At 32.8% G+C, this 22,730-nt stretch overlaps 2 protein-coding genes and 1 long non-coding RNA gene across 7 annotated transcripts in view; 2 read left to right on the plus strand and 1 right to left on the minus strand.

The window, feature by feature from the left end:
* The window catches only part of rictor (rapamycin-insensitive companion of Tor), a 39,529-nt gene extending 20,374 nt beyond the window's left edge, over window positions 1–19,155 (minus strand). Inside the window, exons 1-3 of one of the 4 annotated variants that reach the window (XM_070110210.1) lie at window positions 18,944–19,145; window positions 16,728–16,917; window positions 16,291–16,560 (exon numbers count right to left, since the gene is read on the minus strand). In XM_070110210.1, coding sequence (XP_069966311.1) covers window positions 16,291–16,339 — 49 coding nt within the window. In that variant the 5' untranslated portion in view covers window positions 16,340–16,560; window positions 16,728–16,917; window positions 18,944–19,145. Of the gene's footprint in view, window positions 1–16,290; window positions 16,561–16,727; window positions 16,918–18,872 lie in introns of all 4 variants that reach the window. The other 3 variants (XM_014236771.3, XM_014236770.3, XM_070110211.1) reach the window with 3 other exon arrangements.
* LOC118681470 (uncharacterized) lies at window positions 15,496–16,270 on the plus strand. Of its 2 annotated transcripts, none has more exons than XR_004977218.2 (3): window positions 15,496–15,705; window positions 15,758–15,828; window positions 15,919–16,270. It is a non-coding gene; the product is annotated as an uncharacterized lncRNA (long non-coding RNA). The 2 variants fall into 2 exon arrangements; XR_004977217.2 differs by having other exon boundaries at window positions 15,505–15,690.
* A 383-nt stretch (window positions 19,156–19,538) lies between the features above and the next one.
* On the plus strand, window positions 19,539–22,174 carry LOC106618858 (uncharacterized). The gene is made up of 3 exons (XM_014236752.3): window positions 19,539–20,433; window positions 20,512–20,971; window positions 21,041–22,174. Exons 1-3 carry the CDS (start codon window positions 19,738–19,740, stop codon window positions 21,130–21,132), a joined length of 1,248 nt encoding a protein of 415 aa, XP_014092227.1. The 5' UTR covers window positions 19,539–19,737; the 3' UTR covers window positions 21,133–22,174.
* Window positions 22,175–22,730: the final 556 nt, after the last annotated feature.

The raw sequence follows: 22,730 nt of genomic DNA on the forward strand, positions 1-22,730 counted from the left end.
TATATGTAGGCTGATCGTTTATATACAAGATATATTTTATAGGGTGTCCGACCTTTCCTTTTGGGTGTTACAAACTTCGTGGCAAACTTAATGGAAACCCTAGCAAAACAATATGATGTGACCGATACACAATTTACCCTTGCCTACTCGCGTTCCACAAGTTTTAGACCGGAAAGCAAAGAAACTGACCTAATGCAAAATTAACAAGCAAACGAAGTGTCGAAACTGGAGTACCAAGTGCCGTTTCAGACAGGGACGCAAAAGAGTCTCAAACCAGTTTATTGTGGGTGAGGGGATGACGAGGAAAGACGAAGGGACCGTGCCACTCGTGTTCGGGTGGCACGCTTTGTGTTCTTGTTCGTAACAGCTCGCTGCTACCCTTTTCAGCATTCCTTTTCACTTTCAAATCCTTTGAATGGTTGCAAGAGCGCTCGGTTTCAAATGAATTCGATCGCAAATTTGAGTTCTGTTATCTATTTTTGTATGTAATATGCAAATACGTATGCATAGAATAATAGAAATATTATGACAAATTGTAAATAAGGAGAAAATTAAGATATAGATTATGGAGTAAAGAAATTATGAATTTTTAATACGGAGTAAAGAGATTATGAGTTTTTAATACTTAAAGATTAGGAAATTCCTATTATAAATTTGGCCTTGAAAATATTAGTAGCGGATATTCAATACATTCTTGTGGATTAGGGAATTCCCGTTTTTAGTATTTTTTTGAAACTATTTAGCGGGTAGGTACTTGTATTATGCATATTGTTCTACCATATTCATGGTAATTCATTGCAAGCAAAATGTGTGACCATCATCTCAACATACAAATGAAATACGCAGCATGCAGTGTTGCGCGGTGTTGCGCAGTCGAACCGCACAAATATTTACGAACATTTTGTGAAAAGGAATGCAGAAAAACTAGACTCGAGTTGCTGGACTCTTTTTGACCGTGTGAATGCCCAGAGCGACACCAAAAGAAAATTTGAAAAACGTCAGACTCTTTTGCGTCCCTGTCTGAAACGGCACCAATCAAGCATCACATTACCGCATGAAAAGCATAAAAAGGATGAAAGGATAAACACATTCAGTGGCAAAACACCGAAGGGTCTACCACATGTATGTGTGTGTGTAAGGGCTTCGTTGCGACGAGTTCTACAAATACGCGCATGCCTACGACAACACGCACACATACACACAAATGCAAGTATGAATATGCAAGAAGAAATGCAACCCAAAAGTGCAAGCATCCAAAACCACTGCAACAACAACAACGGTAAACGAGTGTTTATAAAGCGCTAAAATGTACAGAGGACAAGTAACCAAAACAGAAGCGTTCGACTTTTATTTATGTTTTTGCATTCATCACAACAACGAGCAACGCGACGTACACAGAAAGGCGTGTGCGCAAGATAAGAGCCATTGAGGTAGGACCACCAATCGATGCAGACATTTGCGCACAATATTGCATCATACGAAACTGAGAACCGCAAGAACGAGCTTTACGTGCAAATAAGCGAACAGTACTTTGCGACCTAATAAATGATTTATTGGACAGATCAATGTACATATTTCAAATATTTTTGAACATTGTTAGAAAAATATAAAATATATGTACCATAGTTACAAAGAACCCCGATGAGGAGAGGTTTTTATCTGCGATTTTGACCAGTACGGATAGATTATAATTATGATAAGGTTGTGATGGTTTAGATAGCAAACATGATTATACAGAATAAATCAATGTAACTAGTTCCCAGAAAATAAGGATTATGAAAGTGAGGTTATGTTCACCAAAGTTAGCTTCCTGTAGATTAGATGCCCGACGATCTCTATTTGCTATTGTTTTTATTGTAAAAGTACAATATAAGACATTGCCTAAATAGTTTCGGGAAATACTGTTATGGTAAAAACCCCTGAGCTGAGTATTAACTGGAGTCCTTTCTAGTTATGAGACTCGACTTCCATAGTGTGACTGATATACATTTTCACTTTAGATTCTAAAAACGTTATTCAATTGGTAGATTGTAAAACATTAAACGCGTTTGTCTCGAAACTTTTCACAAATGGGCGACGATGGAACTCGGAGCTTATACACGTTTCCATTTGAAATTTTAGCTATAGCTTCACAGTAACATTATCTAGTAAGCTTTCTATGTTTTATTATAGCAAATTTTCTTTATAAATACTTATTGCCTATATTTTCCGGACAACAATTGAACCTCTTTTTCAAGTCCCCTTGTGAAAAATGGATGTAAATCTAAAATCAAACTTACTTTACTAGCAGGTATTAAGCACTATTTTCTTAGGGCTCTAGACTGGCTAACCCCTTAATTCGTTACTCGGTTGTTTTTCTGTTTATTTATATACTTATAAAAATACCTAACTGCCATATTAAGAGGTTACATGGGTTTCGTCGAGCAAAAAACGCTCTATTTTCAATAAGTGTTTTTTTTTTCATATAAAAAATTAAATATTTTATTCAAACTTTTTTAATATATATATTATAAAGAAGATACATTTTTGATAAAGATTTTGTGAAATTTTCAAAGGAAAATATTCAAAACTCGATCATCAGTCCCTCGGAAAAAAGGTGCTTCTGCGTTGACAGCAGAATTTCTGACAGGATCATCAAAAGTAAAATGAAAAAATACGTGTTTGAACTAAAACCATTAACTAGGTATTGGAATGAGAAAAAACAAATAAAGTGAAAATTGTAATTTTGCAGACGTTTTTACAACAACATGCATATTTTAGTGAAAATTACTCGCCGTTTTTTGGTTTTTTAAATAGTTGTAATTGAACAAAAAAGTCCTCCGCGGCAAGACCTTGTAAATTATATCTCAAAGACCTGTGTAAAATATCATTACGATCGATTGAGTTATTCGTGAGAAATTTTGACAACCGACTTTGAAAATACAGTTTCGAGAAAAACACGTTTAAAGTTTTAAGTGACTATATATGTAGCTGACCTCGAGCGCCCAACTTTTCAAAGCTGTATCTCCATAACTATTACTGGTATCAACTTGAGAATTTCGGACAATATTCTAGAGATGTTATAGAATTAATAAAGACAAGAAAAATTGTTTTTGTTTAAGCCGGTAAACCCATGTAACCTCTTAAGGCGTTATATCTACTTGCAAGTCAAAAAATACGCGCTTTTTGGCTTAAAAAAAAATCTTTTTCTGTGAAAAAAATTTAAACTTCAGAGTAGCCGAAAACATTTAAATTATTATTCAAAATAACCTGTTCCCTAGATCATTATCTGACAAATATATCTAAAAAGGTCGTGTGAGAATTTCAAGTCGATTACACTTAAAATTAAAAAAACAAAAATCATACAAGCTCATATCGCCGAAACTACTTATTTTCTTAAATATTTGTACAATTGGTTACTTTCAATTTATCTATATGTTTTTCTCAAGCCTTTCCTGTTTATATTTAGTTGATTTTAGGAATTTTAAAATCAATTCGTATTTAGTTATCACTCAAAAAACACCTTTTGAATGGCTGACATCTTTGAAAGAAATACCCAGTGATGGACAACCAAACCAACAAGCCCGACGTAAACATTGCTAATTCATTGGCAATTCGAAAGCTTCATAACCCCTTTAATTCGACTGGTGATTTTTCGTTAAAATGTTCACCATTCGAACGTGTGAATTGTTTTATTAAATTTAACAATGCAATACAAATAGTAAAATTTATTGCTTCTGCGTCAGAAATAATAAGAAAATAAGAGACAGAAAAGAAATCAGCGAATGCGTAAAAGAATTGATTAACAATTCAACAGAGCTGCCACTATGTTAAAAAAAAAGTTTAAAAAAAAATTGAATTTAGATGTTTCGCCCGCCCTTGACACTCTCAATTGCGGTTAAAAAATTTGATTTTCCTTTTGTTATATTGTCTCCAAATGGTTAATCGATTTTCTGCGATTTATTTTTGTGCCAGTATTGACCCCGGAAACACCCTATTTTATGTATATACATACATAAATAGTTCTAGAAAGGAAAGCAGCAGTACACAACAATAACTGCCTCCGATTCACTAATATTTAAATAGTGTTGAATCGAATAAGCAACTAGCACAAATCAAATAAACTGGCATAAGCAAGTAAAAATAGAATAAAAGGAGATTATACTGCTTGAATGAAGTATCAACATTCTCGCTTATTTAAGCTCAAATATAAACTTTTTTTGTGTTTTCCGTATGATATTTTTTTGGCATAAGACTAAAACCAGGGCTGTTACTGTTTCAAAACGGGCTAACTCAGCGTCAAACTGCAAACAGCAAATTTGACGTCAAACCTTAAATTAATTACCATATGCGTATATATGATCGGTAGATGGCAATATATACAAGTTGTATGCAAATGTATATGTGAAATATCACGCTACCGTAATTCTTCGTTACTCCGATAATAAAATCCATTTATATTCATTCATGTCCAACGGAACAAATATATGAATGAATGAAAAATTAAGTCAATATAAAGTCTGCGATTGCTGATAATAATTTTTAACACAAACAAATATTGATGAGCTTAAGTCGTAATGTTAAATGCTCATACATACATAAATAAGTATGTATAGAGAAATGTATGTTTGTATGCACATATATTAGCATATAAATTTATGTACGTATAAAATCGGTTTGATTGATTTATGATGCTAACATTAAAGTATTTTCTATATCGGTGAAATTACACTAGTTGCTGTTGGAACTACTGCATTCATGTACATTGTACACTCACACCCAACTGTATGCTAGTATGAATACTCATGCGACAAAAAACGTGCGCGAGCGTCATTAAATCGCATAAAAGATCAGCTTTGACAATAACAACAATAAAACTTATAGCAATACATTTTAAGAAAGCAGACGAAGGCGGATTTAACAATAAATGATTTTGCAAAAAAATGTAATTAAATATTTATTAACTTCCTCTGATTTATGCAGCTACAAAACATAGAAATCTGTAATGTTTTAATTTTTTTTATGTACATATATGTATGTATATACATGCATACTTATGTATGTATAGCAAATATTTATGCATTATCATGAATTTAATTTTAATTGCTTTTTTATTATATGTATATGTTTTTATTCTACATATATATTTAGTATATATTATATAAGTCTAAGTGTCATTTCCTGTGAAATATTTGTTTATTTGGAAACAAAAAGATAGCATCACTACACCAGTAGAAAAAACCTTTCGGTCATTCGCCTATATGATTCTACCGAGTACTAATAAAAGCACGGTTTAAGGTGTTATATCCCCTTGTGAATTTAAAAAATCGATGTTTTGCATATAATATATAGAATGTACGTATATGGTATTTCAGAATACTGTACCTATCGACATGGAAACTATCACACGATATTCTTAGATATATTTCACAAGTAATGATCGAAGGCATAAAATGTTTAATAATAATTTCTAAGATATAATTTTTTAAGCCAATCTTAAGTGTACATTTTTTCACATAAACAACTTTTTTTGTCATTTTTTGTTTTTGTTTGTTTTTGGATTTGAGATAATTTTTAGCGGAAAAACTTTCCACATCGCCAGATACTTTTTTCAGAGATCCTCCTGGAGATCAGCTACGGGATCAAAGGAAATTTTTCAAAACAAATCGCTGATTATTAAAGTACATTAAATTCTGTAAGGTACACTATTTTTTACTTATTTATTAAACAAAATAGCTCTTAAAAAATATAACATGCGTTTTTTCTCCCTTGCAAGTGGATATAATTGCTTAAAAATAAGTCAAATTTGAATGATGTGTGGCAAAGTTTTTAAAAGGAATAAATATAAATTAAGATACTTTTGTACTGTTTTATAGTTTATGCATAAGTTAAAAACAGACTGAGTAATTAATTTAAATATTTGTTACTGTTAATAATGAGACGCCCAAATTATAATGAATCAGAAACCAAACCAAGTACAATCAGTGTCGATAACAATCTTCAACTTCAAATTGCTCTCTGGCCTCTAGTGACTATTTCCTGGTCTCAGACTTCCAGGGAATACTCGCTAGAGAGAAATTCTGCGAGAATGAAGAGATAATCGCCGACAATGAGGCTAATTTTGAATTAAATTTGTCTTTTGCATTAAAAAGACTAAATAACGAACTACAAACAAAACGGGCTTGAAATACCGCAAAAAGATAAACCAAATTTGGAAAAGAAAATCTCTAAATTTGCATGGTATATGACGTTCCAAAGTTCCCAAACTGCAAGTTTTCATTCTCTATCATTCGCCATAATGCATCAATTATTGAATTTTCAATGAGGCAATACTTTTTTCAGAGGTGGTTACTACGGAACCACGTTTTTAAATCGTGCAAATTAAATTTTTATATTATATAGGAAATCATTGGTTCATATTTCCAAAAAAATATCGAATAAAAACTATATTTCGTATCAAAAACGGTGTTTTTTCATTTCGAGCGCAGAAACTTTTCAACCAACCTGTATATTTCAATTGTACAAGTTTCCTTAAAAATATCAATTGTCAGCTATTGTAATAAATAACTATTCTTTTGCAAATTTACCGAGAAAATGTTGGTAGTAAAAACTTAAAATATTAAAAACAAACTTATATACACAAACATACATACATGACCATGCGAAATTTTACCATAGCTTTCATTACCAAAATGTTTTCACTTACATAGTGAAGCTTACATACAACCGTATAAAAAAAAACTAAATATTCGAACATAAAAAATAAAGACCGAATAGTTCTGGAACGCTTTCTAGTAAAAACTGGTAGCATCTGACAATTACAAGTAAGTAAACCAAATAAACATGAACTTTTGTTTATACGGAGTAATGAATAAAACAATGGAAAGAAAATGCATAAAAAGCAGCACCGTCGAATGAAAGCAAGTGCTCTGCTGCCAACTTCAATAGGACAGACATACGTACGTATGGTAATGCGAGTACTAAGTATATATATATATAGTTTGTAGGTTTCCATTTACATATTTATATTTCTAGCCTTGGTCAGTTCTAGTGGTCTTAGGCGCCATCTCATGTTCCCGTAGGAATGCCTGGTATACTTTGACATGGTAAAATATTTTTATAAGGTATTTTTCCACTCATTTATTTTGTTGGTATTTTATGTTATGGACGAAGATTCTTCTTATAACTGTATAGACTCCAATTATTTGAAAAATCAATGTCTCAATAAGTTTGGAAGTTTTATTGGAAGACCTAGAATATAACGTCTCATTCTACATTATAAGTATTATGCCTTGGAATTACTTATGTAATATCAGTCCAACATAATTTCTATAAATATATATATAGTCGTCTCTAGTGGAGAAATCAACTTCTGGAATATGTTTCAAATCGTTTGACTAATAGAGTCAAGTCAAACCTAAGCAACAATTATCTACTTTCGTAATCCAAGTTGAGCCAAATTTAACAGAAACTTTTATTATTAAAAAAGATTTCTCAGGATTGCATCATGCCTAGAATAAAACCACATCAACAAGTCACAACGACTGAAAACGACCTAAGATTATTATTTTTGGGTTTGTCGTAGAGAGCTACAAGTAGATTATTGTACTTTGTTATAATATACTACGATTTAAAGATGCTGAAGCTAAGAAAAGCTTCTGGTGGAAGAGAGAATCCATAGTCGACAATGATGAATAAATATATTATTGCTTGGAACACATCTACGAGCGCTACCACCTTCATGATAGACACATCTTTAGTTTAATTAGACTAGACTGTGATTGATTGATTTTGAAGAGCTCAAAAAGTTTTCTCTACAGCGCAAGGAAATAAATGACTGCGTGATCGAAAACTGCACCGAACCGAAAATCAAACAGATCACGTTGTGACACATGAAATATGTGTTTCCATTGCTTTTTAAAGGCCTAAAAATGCTGGTGTACTTACTTCACTTGCTCGAAATTGGAGCAGCAAGACGATTAGGACTGGTGATGAACGAAAACACGAGAAACTTATCGATTGCAATGACAGAATCATGTAAACACTTACATTAAAAACACTTAAGTTTCTTCTTCGTTAGATTTACGAAGCTAATATTTCATAATACGGAACGAATTACTGTATAAACAGATTCCGTGTGTCTATATAAGCAAAATCTAATCCATATTAACAGCAGGCGTCTTTGATCAGCAAAGCAGAGGCCATTGCTATTGGGATAGCCGCGGTGCTAGCCTTTAATGCTTCAGCATACAACATTAGAGTCAATATCTATGTGGACAGACAAGCAGCAATGAAGGCTTTAACCTCGTTTCGTATATCGGCCAGAAGTGTCTTGGAAAGCAGGGCAGCAGTGGAGAGGGGCGCCAGAACCAAGCGACTTCACCTCAACTGGGTGCCAGGTCACAAAACCACCGAGGGCCATAAAATAGTGAACGAGATTGTCAAAAGTGGTATATGGCTGTCAACCGGAAACGTGATCAACATTGGAAAATTTAAAATAAAACGCAATGAAACGATCTACCTGGGTGCAAAACTGTAGATCCGAAATATACAAAGTTCCTACTGGCACTCGATAGAAGAGACTGTTGTATTCTGTTGTAATCCGCGTCAAGCGCAGGCATCTTAAAGGATGACTACTCCTCATGGACTTCGTAACGGAACTCCATCTGGTATCGCAAAGGACGCAACTGGTCTATGCGTGGCTCATTAGCCTACCCGAGTAACCTAACCTAACTTAATAAGCAGGTGATGTCAAATGAATCTAACTATTTATTAGAATTTAATATTATTTATCACTTTCATACATTTCCACAGAGCCATAATGATAACTGTTTTCAAATCGAATCTAACAGTGGCACCGTGTCTATTATTTTGGCCACAACTGTTTGTAATATTGTTATTCGAATTTCATTAGCTTTCCCCTATTCATCAACAAAGATGTGATATTAATAACTATTAACATACTCATATATTCATATGAATTAAAAATAAATTCATAAAACATAAACTTGCGATGTACGAATGAAAATATAATATTTATTTGTGTGTGCGATATTAAATTATGGTACGGTTATCAAAATGATGACGTTATAAATCCAAAAGTGTTGGCATAAATTAACATACTCTTAAGAATGTGTGAATAACAAAAACAAAGGGGGCCTAAAACAGAACTAAACGGTGCGTCAAAATAGCATGCGATGTCAATTTATTTTTGGCCTGCAAGTATACGCGTGTGCACATACGCACATACATAGGTACATGCGAATGTAGAAATACGCATATTTGTTGTTACATTTAGTGGGTTTAGCGACAAATATGTGAAGATGTTATTTGTTTATTTTGTATAGTGTAGTGTTGGTGATTTTTGTTGATATTGCCGATGGGGGCGGATAAGTGCCATCATTTAAATTTAGTCGCAATGACAAACGTCTTAAAAATACATTTTTACATGTTTATGAACGCGCCTATTTTTATAATTTATTGTATTTAAATTGAGCGTTCACGCAAAGTTGGGGAAAATTTTTTAAAAAATATCAATTATATTAAGAGAATAGGTGATAGTGATAAGTGTATTTTGTACATGTGATACATACATAAATATTCGCAGTGAAGACTGAAGATTTTTAAGACGAAAAGTTAGTAAGCTTCCACTTACAGATTGATCAGCAAAATATAATGTGGTTTAAAATCATATAAAATATTTAATGCCAACACACAAGATTAATCAGCTTTTCAGTTGAACAAAATCTTAAATAATGTATACGAACGAGTTGAGCAGTTATCGATAGTTATTCAACCGATACAGATACCCATTGCTTGGCACGGACCTTGCTTAGGACTACTAGTTGGATTAAGCCCAGGCCCAGGATTAAATGTGAGGGAATGTTTCTAGTATTGTACTTTATAAATGTTATTAACTATCTGCCTACTTATTTCTTCAACGTTTTTGAAAAATAAGTCAAATACGCCGTACTATTTTATGCTCATCATGTTTGTATTAAATTTGCTTTTTTGTTAATGCTAATCAGCTAAATCAGCTTTGCAATACACTTTCAGTCAAAAATATTTTTTCAGATTATACCTCCAATATATGTATGAATATAGGGATAGCAAGACTTGACCGTTAATAGGAAGTCAGAAACTTCTCCTTCAAACATTTACTTATCGATATAAATAATGAAAAAACGCTTCTTTTAAAATCCGTTGACTATCATAATTAAGCTTTTGAGCATGCGGTTTAAAATCCTCCAATCTTCAATTATTTGGAACTTATAACCCAATTACGATTTTCAACTTCACTGGGTTTAATTGAATTGCTCCAACTTCAGATCAACCCAACTCTTTTCTGGTATTACGATTTGCAACTATTTTCAATCGAAGTTTGGTTGGTGTCGCTAACCTAAAAAAGAAAGATTTGACATATAAATAAACAGCTGTAAATTTATAAGAAAAAGCCTTCGTGAACACTCACAATCCATTCGAACTTTCTAACACCAAGTAACCCAAAGTTTTATTGACGTTTAACTGGCTTTTAAACAATGTTTAATGCAGATTCATGCTTTATTTTCGTTTAAATGAGGAATCAATATGTTTTTTACTAAATGATATAAAGGAATGTTACCACAAACTCCACCACAAACACCATTTCTCTGCTGCCAGTAGTTATAAAGATTGCATTTTAAATAATTTTAACTTTTGGCTGAAGCAACCTATAATATATACGGTTGTTACCAAACCTGCTTTTGCAAGAAGGCTATATTTTTCTATATTTTTAACTCCAACGTTCATGGTGGCATTGATCTTTTGAAGGCCCAAAGTTCTTTCATTCTACTAAAATGAGAACATGGTCAGATGTTAGTCGGAGTCATGGCTAATACGTAGGCTTCAGTTTTTTTAGCGAAGAGTTTCTCTGCCTTAAATAACATAGCTCAATATGAATAAATTCGTTCACAAGGATAAAAGACTTAATTGTATAATTTGACAATGTAATTACTAAAATCACCTACCGAGGTGACGAAAGCGAAACTTCACTGAAGATGTGGGGATCAGATTAATATTACACTTATTCCACAACTGTTTCTGTTTCAGTTATATTGGGATAAAAATTCGCAAACAGTGGCATTCTTTTAACATCAATTTAAACGGCCACACTAAAGTCTTTGCTGTTGTTCATCTTTGTCGTGTTTTCCAACAATACTGAGTCAGGCAATCATAAAACGGTCTTTAGTGGTTATTTTAGTACGAAATTGAAACTAACGCGCTTATACAACGTAATATATAGATTAATAATGACATCTATTGGAAAAAAAATGGATTTCTTGTTGTTATATAAGTACTACATACATATTGTATGTATGTACATACATACGATTATGAGTTTTCGCGCAAGTATGTTTATATCGAGAAAAAATGGCGTTACGCACAAGTACATACATATGTACATGCATACATACAACAACAATTGTGTAGTACATTTGCATGTATCTGTCTAATATTTAGAAATATATTATTTACATATTTAGTTTTTAGTCCACCTTGCCTATTTATGCCTTCCTATCTACGTTTAATAATATTTCTCGCTTTGCCTGATGATTTTTATATTCACTCGTTTTGCGTTCCATTCGCTATTTCATTTGTACGAGTACACGCATTTTATGCGGCTTGGCGAATTTATGAAATTTCCATGCCAAACGAAACCATCAAAAACTGTGTCCACAATGAGAGCAGCCAGCACAAACAGCTGGTCAGTTAAGTCATATTATTCGTCGACAGCGCAGTCAAGTGCGTGCGTGAGGTCCGCTGGCGCTGGCGCTAGCGCTGGTGCTGTCATGGGAATTCCAAAAACCAAAAGCAGCAGATGATGACAGCGATGACGACGCAGCGTTGCACAGTTTATAAACAAATGTTAGTGAAGAAAAAACTAATTTCTTATTGAAATTTTATAGTATCCAACTTTTTATTGAGACGGAGTATTTAGACTCTGATTATTTGATATCAAAACAAGTACTTATGTACTAGGTACGCTTCTAATACCTGCGCTGGAAAACGACAATGGACTTTGGATCAGCTTATCTATTTCCACGTAGACTTAATTTATTCTTAATATTAACACGAATCACAAAGTATTGTTCAGTTTATAAAAAATAATCACAGCAATCACTGTCGACATTATTTTTTATCGATAATAATCGAATAAGAACTTTCCCATAACATAAATGTGAATACTTTGGTGTCGAGATGCTATTTGTACTATTGGTTTTGGTCCTAAAATAAGAACATTAAAAACCCTCAAGCCAAAATAAACAATCAAAATATATTTTAGACATGTGGTTTTGAAGAAGAACAAAAATGCATATAATTTAATGTTATGGCCAAGAACTAAGCTTTTTTATAAAGATAAGGGTTTAGCATGATGTTTTAAAATGTAATTTCGGGCAAGTGACGGCCGCGGCTGGCTCGGAAAAAATCCAGCCGAGAGACCCAATTTTCGACAACTTTTTGCAGTAATGGGACGCAGAATATTCTCTTCGAAGGCGTCAATCATCTCGGGCTTATCTGCATAGACAACCGACTTCACATAACCCCACAAACAACAGTCCAGCGGTGTAAAATCGCACGATCTTGGAGGCCACGCACAAGCCACATGCAAGATAATGCAACTGATTGTTTCGTTGGCTGTATGGCATGTAGCGCCGTCTTGTTGGAACCAAATATCGTCCATATCAACCAATTCAGACATGAAATAGTCATAAATCATGGCTCTGTAGCGTTTCCCATTGACTGCAAAATTATTACAGGCTTCATTTTTAAAGAAATATGGACCAATGATTCCCTGTGCCTATAGAGAGCATTAAACAGTGACTTTGTGAGGATGTGAGAGAGTCTGAATTGTTGCGTGCGATGGCGGATGGACTCTACTAGAGTAACGTGGTGCGAAACCGATCTATGGTTGCTCGAATTATCGACTCTGTTGGGCGATTATGTCGACCGAATATTGGCGCACGATGCGTTGCGCGAACCGAACTTTTATGTTGGTAATAAATTAACACGACTTGCAAACGTTGTTTCGGGGTAAGTCTAGTCATTATGGCAAACCAAAATGAGTATAAATCAAGTAGCAACTGTCTAAAGGACCAACTCTAAAAAAAGTATTACCCTATTAAAAACCACACGTCTAAAAAAAACATTCCTTGTGTGTTTTTAAAAATTAATGTGATGTTTTAACAAAAAAACTTTAACTTCGGCTGCACCGAAGCTAGAATAAGCTTCACAAGTGTATTTCTTATAGTATAAAAGAGTATAAAAACTGATTAAGGTTTGTAAAGGTTATTGTAATTGTAGACTTCAATAAACAAAATATTAAGTAATATTCCGGGCATTGTAAAATCAGATCAATTGTTTTGTAAAAACTTATAAGAGCCACAATTTGTCTAGCAACCAGCGTAGACACCAAAACCAATGTCAATAAAGTATAATGTCTAGCTTCAATAGTGGGATGCCAGTGGCTATTAATTATTCAAAATGTTTCCTTCTTCAACAGCGTTCGCTGATATAAAATCTTCATGGAAAAACCTAGATTTCTAGTAACTGTACAACAATTTCACTCAACATAATCGGTCACATAACGGCCTACTTAAAACGATGACAAAACTACAAATGTCTTATTTAAAAAATTAATGTATGTTATATTATAACTAATAGATTCCACCTGCATTCTCTGGCATACAAGTGGCGGATTATTGGAAAACCTTCACAGGCGATATTGCGTACTTTTTTTATATTTTTTTCCGATCATAAACACGACGATCATTTATTTGGCAATAATTTTTTTCTATAAAACAATAACTTCACTAAACTTGACACAGCACAAAAAATATAGTTAAGGATGTACAAAAATCGCTAAAAGCATTACATATAAAGAATACATATGTACATTCAGCCCATAACATACAAATTATCGCAACATAAATATTGACCGCTAAGTCTTTATAGCTCATTATATAGAATGAATCGCATAATATTCTAATGAAATCTAACAAAATGAGTATGAAACACAGAATTCGCACGTTGTTTACCTTACCAGCTAAGGTCAATTGTAGACGATGATCATAATTATCTGCATAATTAGGTTATACTATTTGCGAAAAGACCAAAACCATTTTTGTTTAGTTTTTCATGGTAGAAACACTCGCCACATTATTTATTTTTAGAATAATGAGTTTTCAATGTACCGATGTAAGCTAGCTTGGGCAACATTTGCTCAAATCGATTTTGCCACTTTTTCATTTCACTTCTGCAAAGCCTGTTGAGATATTAGTGGAAATAATCTTAGTTGAGAATCGGCTGCTCAACAGTCCGCAAAGATTTTTAGATTCTGAAGTAATTCTCTTCCTAAAATAAGCAAAACAATAGCAAAATTTACTTTTCAGATATTTTTTCTAATTTTAACCGAATATGAAATTCTTTTTCCAAATTATATAGGGAATTCCGGATCTGCTCGTGAGGACGACAGAAAATTGTTCGACATGAAATCTGCATTTTTTAAAGTAAATTATTGTAAGAATTTTCAACATTTTAGTGTTCCTCAACAGAGATCCTCACGAGAGCTCTACCCTTTTCAGTTTAAATATAAAAATTGGCTGAATATTCGATTTCAGATTTAACTAAGACTGGGTAACTGTGATTTACTAATATATGTAAATTTCTATAAAGTCTCTTTCTTTGAAATAAGTAACTTTTTGTTGTAGGAAAAGAACTGAATAACAATCGTTCCCGCACGAACTTTCTGAACGTTTTCCCAAAGAAAAACGAAATTGAGCATAGTAGGTGATGCGAAACTGAAAAATTAAATGTATGTATATGATATCGTGGTATTTTTTTCGGAAATTGTAGTGTTGTCGTGAATAATAATATATTTATGTCAAATTTTAAGAAGATATTTTGTCAAAAAAAAAGGTTTCCATACAAAGCTTGATTTTGATCGTTCATTTTATTGGCAGCTATATGCTATAGTGGACCGATAACGGCGTTTCAGACAAATAAGCAGCAGATTTCAGGGTATAAAAATAATATATCCCTAACGCATCTTTATAAAAGCTGAAAATTCTTTCCATTATGAGGCATCTTCGATTTTAGAACACTTTTTAGAAATTAATTTTTACATACAAATTAAATTCCAGTTAAAATTATGGGATTGAAAATTTTAAAAATATTTCCAGGAGACAAGTACCGACGGTAAGTATAGAGACAAAATTCCTATAAATGACTGTAGTTTCAAATATTGTCGCACATTTCTGAGAGATCACACGTTGAAACTACTTAAAAACAACACTGTTGGCAATTTTTCCATTACGATAGGAATTTCCGTTTTCATTCAAAATATTTGTTGCAATATTAATGCGAATGTACAACGTCATTTTTGACGTGCATATATATACATGTATGTACATTTGTGATACATATTTTCCACCTGTCTAACGATATTATCTACATTACACAGTATTGTTAGTGACTTCATATCTTTGCTCTCTTTTGCGTTTTAGAAATTCGCATCAATTGCGCAGTCAATTATTTGTTAGCAGACTGACTAGTCGGTGGTACTACATATGGAGCACGTGAATGTGCATCACTGCAATGTAGTACCGATTCACCAACAAAACAATATCGAGATCCGTAATATACTCATGTGATAACATATGTATGGGTGTGGAGGTATGTTTTGTTAAGGTAGCTCTTATTTACAATTAACAACAATTCATGCTATAATTAAGCTTTTTAGGCTCTACAATTAGTTATTTTGGCAAATTTACTTTTTTGGATCGGCAAGGTGGTTCGTAATAAAAGTTCTTGGTAAAATAAAAAAATACAAACTGTTTGTCCAATTATATACTAGTCTAGTTTATGTCTGAAAAAAATACTTCTCATAAAAAACAATTATAGAGTGGCAGTACCTCACATAAAGCATATAATCTCATAGTATGAATAACATCAAGACACATACCATAAGCAGGAGGAAAGATATCGAGGAAAGATATCGACTTTATATTCGACCGGAAAATTATCTACAGTGAAACAAAGGTTTTGGGAAGTATGGTGTAAGGCGATACAGAAAAAAGAAATATACAACAGCTGGCACGTATTGGCCTATTGAAAGTGCTTTGAACCATACAAACTTTGTAATTCAACAGTTAATAATTAATATGTATATATCTACCATATGTACGTTTAGAAATATCAGTATGACCTATAAACAGCTAAAAAATAAATCCAATTGGACTACTTTTTATCTTTATTTAATCTATTTGAACCTACCTTTAGCACGGTACTTCGTTCTATTCGGATACCGCCAAATCGAGGCCATAACTGCATCTACTACTTTAGCTCAGTGTCCGCAAATGTTAAGGAAGTTTAATTTTAAGTTGTTATTGTTGCTATATCACTACATATGCTTTGCCAGTGTGAAATATGTATGCAAAAACATTCGATTTAAAATCATCTAATTTGTAATTGTTGATTTTTATTTTACACTCTTTAACTTAATTATAAATTTGCTTTGATTCAACGGTGAATTTCCATATTTCACTGTAATAAACATTCACTTTAACCAATATACTCAAAAAAAAAAAAAACAGAGCCGAAAACTGCATAGCCAATCGAGGCGTGTCAATTGTGCAGTATTCGAAGCAGACCATAATATATATATGCCTGTTACATTTAAGTCAAATATTTTCTTTTATACATTTACGTACTTTCACTTTTCTATCACATATTTTTTTTTATCCTTTCAAGGTAGTTCTATGGTGTATTTGAGGCTACTTATCCACAAAAACTTCACTTATTAAAACTGTCTTATGACATTTCGATTTTTACCAATTCACTGTTATTATTAGCAGCGTAGAAAACTTCCGGATGCAGTGTAATATACTGATAGTGTAGCAACTACAGAGAAAAAAATTCAACATTGGAAAAATACAAATGTAGTGCAATTTAACCATATCTGGTATTTTCACTTGCACATTCTCATGCTCATTTTGCGTATTGCTTGCATATTTCCCATCGCCTAGTATCTACACATTTCTACAATGCAACAATGTCTGGTGATGTACTAGAAGAGTCCACAATGAACAATTTACTGTAGCATCCACTACACTTCTATATTCATTCAGTAATGTGAAAACTATATAGTACTACAAAAACGAGAGCGCAACTATGAAGGAACCGAAAGAAAGTCGTGTGGTAACATAGCAAGCACCTAATGCACCGTTTCACTTGCAACATGCCGCCCAGATGCCTGCATATGCAATTCTTTTTGCAGCTCGCTATCTTCAAAGGCGGCAGCAGTGATAGTATTGGAACTTGGTTTAGAGCATAAAAGATGGCAAATAGTAAAGTGAGGAAACAATGTACAAACCAATGAACATATACTTATGTAGTATGGACATATGTACGTATAGAAATATTATATGCACAATTTTGGAAAAGAGGAAGTATAATGAATATAAACCTATATAGGTTCGGAAACGGAAATGTCCTATACATACATAAATATACTTGTATATATTCGTACAATAATAAAGTATGCTTGCCAAAAGTTAATACTTTTCAATATCTAAATAACTACAAATGGTTAAATTTCTAGGACATAGCGAGTTTTTATAAATTGTTTATAATTAATTTAACATTAATAAGGAATACTCCCTGAAGAACTTGGCAAGGATATGTAGAAAGTATAAAATACTATTAAATCTAAATGTATGTACATATTATGAATACTTGGATGGTTGGTTGAACCTTGACAACTACTCGAGTTGCGAGGTCATTTACCACTTATTTATAAACGGAACACATGTGTCGTAGGCATATCAGTTTAACATTAATATAATTGAAATAGTATTTTTGCAGTTTTAACGACGAAGTATTATTTTTCTGAATGAAAACAAGCTCATGTACATATTGGTGTATTTTTTTCACAATTTCTATTCAACTTATCCATCACTGAAAATATTTATATAAAAATAGAAAAGATGGCAACATCAGTATTTTTATAGCCAAACTCTCACACGGTGTCCGGCAAGGAATAAAATAGAGCGCACTCGCTTACTCACACTGCGAGTAAACTTTAGCCACTGATTTCTTTTGTTTCTATTCGCATGACAACGCCGACGTAAACGTTGTGTATGGCGCGACGCCGACCGCATTTACTATATACACTTTAACACTACACCGGCAGTACCAGCATATTCCACGCTACAATATTCACTATATTTTCACTACTAAACAACACACTTGAATTTGTTATTTTCTTAATAATCAAATTAACAGTTTTCATTTTTTATTGCCTGTTGCAGAATATCTCCAATTAGTTGTTTCACTTCTGTTATTTCCTCTTATTCGTCGTTAAGAACAATAAACTCCGTGTCCGTGTCGTAGCAATTCACTACTCTTTATGATGACATGAGGCAGCATAGACGACGTCTGCGACGGCGCGGGCGCTACAATACCTAACGCCATCCACATTAACTTTTTCGATAACATTTCTACACTATATCGTCTTCTTTGGTGCGCTTCAATTTTCACTGTTTTATACGCTTCAATCATCATATTTATTACCTCTCTTCCTTCTTTACTCATATTGCAGTATATCATTCAAAATACTATTAAAATATTGAAATACTCATGGCCACCACTTTTAACTATCAAATTTTAATACATCACATTGATTTAACATGTTGCCATTCTTATATTACACTACTCGCGCTTTCTAAACGCAATAGTTTTGCGCATCAATTATTTTTTACACAATTTCATTCTACTTTTTTCGGAATATAGTGTAATTTTTTAAAGCCTCACGAAATCCCTCGGTATAGATCGACAGACACACTCGTTCCACTCACTCGCTAGTTTCCATACGCTTTTTCATGTTTCAACATGAACTTTATATATTCCTTATATTTACCGAACTCACCGATAAACTTTTGCTCACCACTTTAACAAAAAAATACAGCAAATTCTTATTTCGCATTAATTTAATTAGAAACAAAAGTAAAATAATACACAACGTTTTCTTTTTCTCGGTACGCTCAGAAGGTCTTTGCTAATAGTGTTCCTTTTGACATTTATTGGTCATTGCCTGACGTTTCTAACGCCAATATAGCCAGACTAATAATATGAAAAAGTACCTCATTTTAGTAGTGTTAGACTTATCGATAAATTAAATTTTTATAAAATTACAAAATAGCTTAAATTTAATTCGTTATAAATAACTTGTTTTAATAACATTTCTTGATACAATGGTATGGAATATAAAAATCATTATTTACATAGCATAATACCTCTAACTCAATTCTTTAACCACAACTTCTGAATTCTGCTAATCCAGTCCTCAATGTTCAAATAATTTATGCAATACACTTGACTCTAGAAATTAACATAACTGATAGATAAAGTTAAAGCTAATTATTTCATCAGATGATGGCTTTTACTGATATGCACGGTTTTAACACTTTAGTTCAAAACTTATTCAGTCAATCAGAATTCATTGTGAATAGCATACTTATTGTAATACAATAGAAAGCAAATGAATATAAAAGTTACGTTTTCGGATGTCAAAACAAAATTGAAAAAATAAAATCGAACGATTTCAAGGCGAGGTCTATTCGTAATTTATTTTATGCCAAGTAAATTTTTGGAAATTGGTGTAGCGTCGGAGAGTGCATAAAAAGTAAAAACGATGGTGTCGAATTAATAAGTTGTTGAGATATGGATGAGTTCAATTTTGCACAGCCTGCTCCTGCAGTTGCGGAGCCTGCTATATTAACACGTAATATAGTCCTACAAAAATATGTGATTGCATTACGCCATTTTCGTAATATAGCTGAAAAGTCATTTCGTGTACGCCCGCTATATTTTGATAACTATCTGCTATGGCAGTACTTTCAACAACGCAGCACAATGGAAGTTGATGATGATTTGAATATACGAAACTACTCGAACCTATCTTCTCTAGCATTTCTCAAATTGGAAGTGCTCAGCCAAGTCTTGGATCGGCGGCGCCAAATATTATATTGGATTTTTTATCTTATGCTTGTTTCGCTGTGCGTTTTTGCTTATCGACATCGCAATGACACATCGTCGGATGGTTTAACGTCTGCAGGACATAATGTGCATTCTTTTATCTATCCCAGTATGCGCATGTGGCGTCGCATAACACTGCCATTAATTCAACGTTTTCCACGACTCACAGAACTGTATGATGAGGCGTGTCTAATGCAGAATCCATTCTTCCAAGGTGTCGATGCACTTAGCTGCGATCCTTGTTCAACAGTACAGAGTGTACTTGATTTAACTTCGGTAACGGAGCGAAGTGTTGATGTTTACAACGATAATGAAGAAAACAGTAGTCGTGATAATTCAAATCAAGAAATGCCAAATGAATTTGTGCCTTTTGTATTTAAGGTAAGTCTAAATGCTAAGCAGATGTAATATGATGCCGTTCTATATTCAATAAATTATACGTCGATTTCTTCTCTATAGATAAATCAAAATCCCATTCAACTGCAGGATTTCTACGATCTCTACTTAAGCAATCATGCAACATTTCGCCGCGATGCGTACCGCGTGCAATCGACAAATCGTGAAGTTACAAATCTAGAAGAGCTTTTTAATAAATACAATCATACGCAAAGTAAAGAAAAGTCTACGCAAATAATTGAGGCGCATAATTTGTGGCGTTGTAACCGAATGCTACCCGCACGTCTGCTGCGCAAACTTTTCGCCAGTCCAACAATACATCTGCCTCGTAACGGTATCGCGCTAGAGCGATACATCACAATCGACACAACACAAGCGCCGACCTATACTTTGCCTGATACGCAATGTGCAAATGTGTTTGTACAACAAGCGCTCGGCACTAGATACATCTTCCTGCGCCCAACAAGTGAATGTCGACATCGTTGCCGCACATTATCAATACGCTTACCGCAATCTTTCGTACGTAAGTATGCGTAAACAAAGAAACTACTGCCCAACTTCAATGTTTATCTGATATTTACTTAATTTTTAGTCAGCTACAATTGGCTTTATTGGAAACCAATTTCTGCGCCCGATCCTGTCGCCGATTCATTTTCAATTACATTAATTGGGTCTTATTGTTAAGGTCTGACAATATATTTTATTATTCATATTTTGTTAGCGACTAAATATCGCAGGACAAAATCATCATAAGTTCTTTATATACACACAAACATATATACATATATGTATAAACGTACGCATATCGTAACGTCGTTTACGACGTTTACAGCCGACCATTGCATTTCTCGCCAACTATATTCATTGCATAGTAATTGTGAACAACCGATTACTTACGATACATTTCACTTTCTACTGTATTATTTAATAATTACGGCGTATTTGGTGTATAACCGAAAAGAAGAATATCAAAACATCATTTGCAATCTAGCAATTAACCAAATATTTCTTTTGAAATATTTAAAATATATTAGTGTACTCTTTCATACAACCACACAAAAGGCGATATACTACTTTTGTAAATTAAAATGTGTGTAAATGTTTTCATATTTCCTTTGATACTCTTTCAATAAAAGTTCGTATTTCTTTGGTCGCATGAATGTGTTCAATAAGATTTAAAAAGTATGCTCAATTAATCTTTAAAGAATTGTGTGCCAAAAATTTCTCTGACGTCTCGTCAAATATTGCTATGTGTACCATCACTTAATTATATATTAAAGTAAACATATGTATAAAAGTTTGCCTTTGTACCGAGAATATGTGAAATTAAAACAAAAACAAAAAGGAATGCTAGTCAATACTCTACTTGCATTTAATTGGACGAAATTTATTTTACTGGTTTTAACGTTTAGGTTCATCTTACTTTCAGTTGATGTTAACTTTATATTGCATTTATACCTGATAAGTTTCTTTTTACAAAATCTTGTATTAATTTTTAGATTTAATTTGTAATAAAAAATAAGTTTTGTTTTATAATGAAATCTTCTATTAAACAATAATTAACTACTGTGTTTGAAAAAATATATTATTACTTCATAATTAAAGGTTTCCATATAATGGAGTTAAAATATAATGTATATGCTTTTAGTAACAGTTAGACATACATACATAAGTACAATAATCAAAAGAAGCTAGAATAAACTTCAACAAAATTGCTTTTGAAACATTTCTTTGATTTTCAGTAATAATTGAAACAAAAAGATACTTCTCTACCCATCACAAATACTACAAGAACTGGATTTTGATCAGTCAGTTTGTATGGCAGCTATATGCTATAGTAGTCCAATGTGAACAATTTCTTTGGAGAACGTACCGTTGCTTCGGACAATAATCCAAAATGCTAAATATCATGAAGATATCTCGTTAAATAAAAGTTTCCATACAAGCACTGGCTTTTGATCGATCAGTTTGTATGACTAAGGGATTAGTTTGCGTATATACTGACGGAATGACAGACTCAGCTCATCATGCTGACCATTATATATATATATATAAATATAATATATATATATATATATAAAAGTATAAATATATATATAAATATAGTATAAATATATTTTATAGGGTGTTCGCGTATGTTAGAAACCTCTTGGAATACTTAATATACCATGTTCAGGGAATAAAATGTTTTATTTGCTTTTACCCATCACGTTACTGAATTTGAAGAATATTTCCATAAGAGATAGAGAAGTATAATGTAAGTTAAACTTTCTAACAATATT

This window comes from Bactrocera oleae, chromosome 5, assembly GCF_042242935.1.
Source record: "Bactrocera oleae isolate idBacOlea1 chromosome 5, idBacOlea1, whole genome shotgun sequence".
NCBI lineage: Eukaryota > Metazoa > Arthropoda > Insecta > Diptera > Tephritidae > Bactrocera > Bactrocera oleae.

What these genes read in the sequence shown, in the direction of transcription:
- LOC106618858 (XM_014236752.3), top strand. Translation starts at nt 19,738, where the DNA reads ATGGATGAGTTCAATTTTGCACAGCCTGCTCCTGCAGTTGCGGAGCCT. An exon ending in TTGTGCCTTTTGTATTTAAG is followed by an intron (nt 20,434 to 20,511) that starts GTAAGTCTAAAT and finishes TCTTCTCTATAG; the next exon opens with ATAAATCAAAATCCCATTCA. An exon ending in CTTACCGCAATCTTTCGTAC is followed by an intron (nt 20,972 to 21,040) that starts GTAAGTATGCGT and finishes CTTAATTTTTAG; the next exon opens with TCAGCTACAATTGGCTTTAT.